Source organism: Staurois parvus, unplaced genomic scaffold (genome assembly GCF_062004578.1).
Source record: "Staurois parvus isolate SC_StPar_1 unplaced genomic scaffold, SC_StPar_1.0 ptg001192l, whole genome shotgun sequence".
Lineage (NCBI taxonomy): Eukaryota > Metazoa > Chordata > Amphibia > Anura > Ranidae > Staurois > Staurois parvus.
In genome coordinates this window covers 3,583,762-3,587,710 of record NW_028318988.1, presented here as the reverse complement: position 1 = coordinate 3,587,710, position 3,949 = coordinate 3,583,762, and the positions used below count along the sequence as shown (strand labels likewise).

The window sequence follows — 3,949 nt, the reverse complement described above, 5'->3', positions numbered from 1 at the left end:
TTAAAACTGAAGCCGGCACTAAAAGTATAGGAAACAGGTGCTCATGAATGAAATGAAAATAGAACAAATGGGTATAGCATTGACCGAGTTTTGAGTCTACTACTGACTATGAGTGTTGTATATGAATACATAACATATCTGTTGGGACCCCAGACTGCTATGAAGTCATAGAGAATCATAGAGACCTGGTAAATGTTTTACAAGCTTGATGGTTTAAGAAAGTAGATATGCTGATTTTGTTGTTTTTTACTATAGAAGTGTTTAATAAGGATGGAACGGATGTGTATGTTGTTGAGAAAGATACATAGTAAGGAAGTGTGGGGAAAAGAGGTATGGCAGGACATTGAAAGTTTTGTTCAAAACATGACCGTAACTGTTTATCATGTGGATGCTCATGTCCCTCTTGACTCATTAGAATGTTTGTTTAATTCTCAAGCAGACTCTGCTGCAGCCATATTCAAAGCATCCGATGCAGAAAGAGAAGCTGAAATTCAGGAAACATGGCTGCAGGGTACAGCCCTTTGGGCTCACCAAAAAAGTGGACATCTTGGAGAAAAGGCCACTTACAGGTGGGCACAGGAAAGGGGGATACCATTAACTATGGACATAATTAAATCCATCATCCTTAAATGTCCAGTATGTCAACATGTACAAAAAAGAGAGGTCCCACACACAGTGATGGGACACATTGGAAGAGGTAATTTGCCAGGTCAGATATGGCACATGGATTTCATCGGACCTCTCCTAGCAAGCAGGGGATGTAAGTATATTTGCACGGCGGTAGATACTTACTCAGGTTATCTAGTCGGGTTCCCCTGCAAAGCTGCTACTCAGTGGAGTACTTTGAGGACTATAGAAGTGATAACCCAATATTATGGAACTCCTTTGCAAATTCAGACAGACAATGGTTCCCACTTCACAGGACAACAGGTAAAAGATTACACCATGCAGCATAACATTGAATGGGTGTACCACATTCTCTACTAACCTCAAGCAGCTGGGTTGGTGGAGTGAATGAATGGTATACTAAAATCCACTTTAAAGAAGTTGCAAGGGTCTGATGCATATGGTCAATTAGCAACTAGATCAAGTATGGCGCTCCGAGGAGCAGTAGTTCTAGGAGGGTTAATAGATGCTGATTACCAGGGAGAAATCAAAGTAGTAATAATCAACCTTAGCACTGAAGCTATGATTTTACCAGCCCAGGACCGAGTAGCTCAGTTACTTTGATTCCTTTATATATTGCTAACATTAAAGAGGGAGAGGCTCCCACAAAGTTAACGGTTAGAGGAGACCAAGGCTTTGGCTCTACTAACACAGTTAATGTAGAGGCTAAAATTTGGGTACAGGGGGCATTTGGTCCCCCGGAACCGGCAGAAGTAATAGCTGTAGGTAAGGACAGCAGTCTACTGATCATGAAACCAGGCAGAGAAAAGTGGGAATATGTCCCACAAGGAAAATGTTATTTGCGAGAATGATTCATACTGTATTGTCTTTCACAGAGCAACAATGTACTTGCCTTCAGTCTTGGAATCCTTGGTATCGTGTGGTTGGTGGAATTAGAGGTCGGAGCGTGGACTCCGGGAGTTAAAGTAACAGATACCGGCAATGCCAGAATGAGCTGGGGTTGGAAAAGCATGCGTACGAATAGAACTCAAGATGATTTTATATGCCCAGCTAATCAGCCCTGCCTCATTCTAAATATAACCTTCAATGGTACTGTATGGACAGGAGCTCCAATAGAGGGTTACAAGCCAACATATGCGGTTCATGGAAATGAAGGTGTGATAAATGTAATCTCTGAAGTTAGCATTTGCTGTTGCCAACAGGAAGCAAGCTTCATTTATTTGTCAGCTGCAAATAGGAGGTCCGTAACAAGAAACTGTACCACTAAGACCAAAGCAAGTACTGTTTTTCAGTTTGCTCTTAATGAGACAATCATTATGACTTGTACCAACGCCAGTGAAATCCAAGGAAGACCATGGTGGGGTCAGTACTTAATCTTCGTAAATTCAAACACCACTCGTATCGACCCCGGACATATTAAAAGATTGCCTTCTACATGTGAAAAAGTGGGTCAACATGCACAGAAAACTGTTATACATGCTCAAATAACATTCCCAAGTACTGTAAAAAGCTGTATGAAACGGAAAAAGAGGGCATGGTATGATACATTGCTTGGGGGTTACGGCTCCCTAACAGGAACCTTAAATGGGTTTGATATTGAAACACTAGCAAATAGAATGTCTAATGCTGGGAGTAAGATTAACGATGCTTTAACTATGCAAGCTAAATGGATGCCTACTATATTCCGTCCAGTTAGTATAGCTGCTGGAGTTGATAACATGATGCTTCATCTAACAAATGCTTCAAATAATTTTGCAAAAGGTTTTGACACTAATGTTGCAAAATTTATTAACTGGACGGTGTGTACATTGCAAACCATGTATGAGCAACAACAAAAAGTTAATATGCAGGCTACGTTGATCACCGGAAATGAATTAGTATGGAGGACCGTGTTCAACAAGAATGTCCCCATAGATATGTGGATACATTTGGATGCTCAAAAGATGATTTGTAATGACACTACCTGCCTTGGGACAATAATAATGTATAATATTACTAAATCAACTATAATGTGTAAATTTGTTGTGATGCCTTTGATTATTGGTGCGCCTGGCGCTCAACATTATTGGAGCCCAGAACTATATGGCACCCATGTAGATAATGATAATAAGACTCATGATCTTTCTTTTTGCGATGATACTTTAGAGGGAAAAATCTGTAAGCTACAGTCTTCCGTATATGAGCCATGCTTGTTACAGAGCACTGTAAATATATGTAAATGGACCATCTTACCAATTTCCTATGAGATGATGATTGAAATAGATCCGCAAACTGTGTGTATGGTGACCAACACTCCCGTGATAAAGGGAATGAGAGTTCCCTTCTCAGGCTGTGTTAGTAATCTGTCTTCTTTAATTTGGCACAATGAAACCTTTATATTACAGGGTGACAAGGAAGAATCAGTCCAAGAATATTGGAAGGGTTTTTCATTGGAGATCCCCAATTGGGAGTTCAATTTAACGGTTTTGAAACAATTAATGAATGAATCAATAGAAGTCCAACAACATATCAAATATTTAAATAAGACGATTGCACAACACAATGTGACTGCGACCATAGTAGGTGGAAAATTGATAAAAGTGGGGTCTAGTATAGCGGAAGCTACTTCCCATCACTGGTGGGATGTGTTTCTAGGCTATTCCCCTTCCGCTACTAAGGTTCTAGATTTTCTGGTTCACCATCTACTGATTATTATGATTATAATAGTTTTATTAACTCTATGGAACTGTTATATAGCTTACAAGCTATTTTGCAAGCGACCAATTATGGTCATGGCAACTTATGTCACTTGAGTTTCAATCAAGGACCGATTGTGATACATATGTGACATGGGTGTATAGAATGTATGTGTGAAGGATGATTGACACTCAGTTGCCATAATTTTAGTAGAATATATCAGTGGAGGGGTAACTAGAGTTTAGAATAATAAGACAAGGACATTGTTAAGATCTATCAAGGCTAGATCTATGATTCATAGTTACCAGATGTGCAGTTGCAATCAGTCAAGGATTTATAGTTATAAGATATATAGTCGAACAAGTCAAGGTTCATAGTCACAATAGTTACACAAATAGAGTCTACTGCGCATGGCAGTAAACAAGGACACTGCAAATTATGTATATAAGAGACGGGGGATTCTAGGGGAATTTGGGACTCATTGAAGACGCGGCAGACGTGCCTTGCGGTGATTTCCCGGATTTCCCCTTTGCTGATTGCTGAGAGTCCCCCAATCGTTGGCCAACGAGTGATGCTACAATATCCGGTGATGTATTGATGCTTTATTCTTACTATAATATGCTCTAAATATGATTTGCAATTCTGA

The 3,949-nt window shown here is 39.8% G+C and overlaps 1 protein-coding gene across 1 annotated transcript; it reads left to right on the top strand.

Moving 5' to 3' along the window:
* Positions 1–500: 500 nt before the first annotated feature.
* On the top strand, positions 501–3,419 carry LOC149438440 (uncharacterized). The gene is made up of 2 exons (XM_089659954.1): positions 501–569; positions 1,503–3,419. The coding sequence occupies exons 1-2, from the start codon at positions 501–503 to the stop codon at positions 3,417–3,419; spliced, it is 1,986 nt and encodes a 661-aa protein (XP_089516080.1).
* Positions 3,420–3,949: the final 530 nt, after the last annotated feature.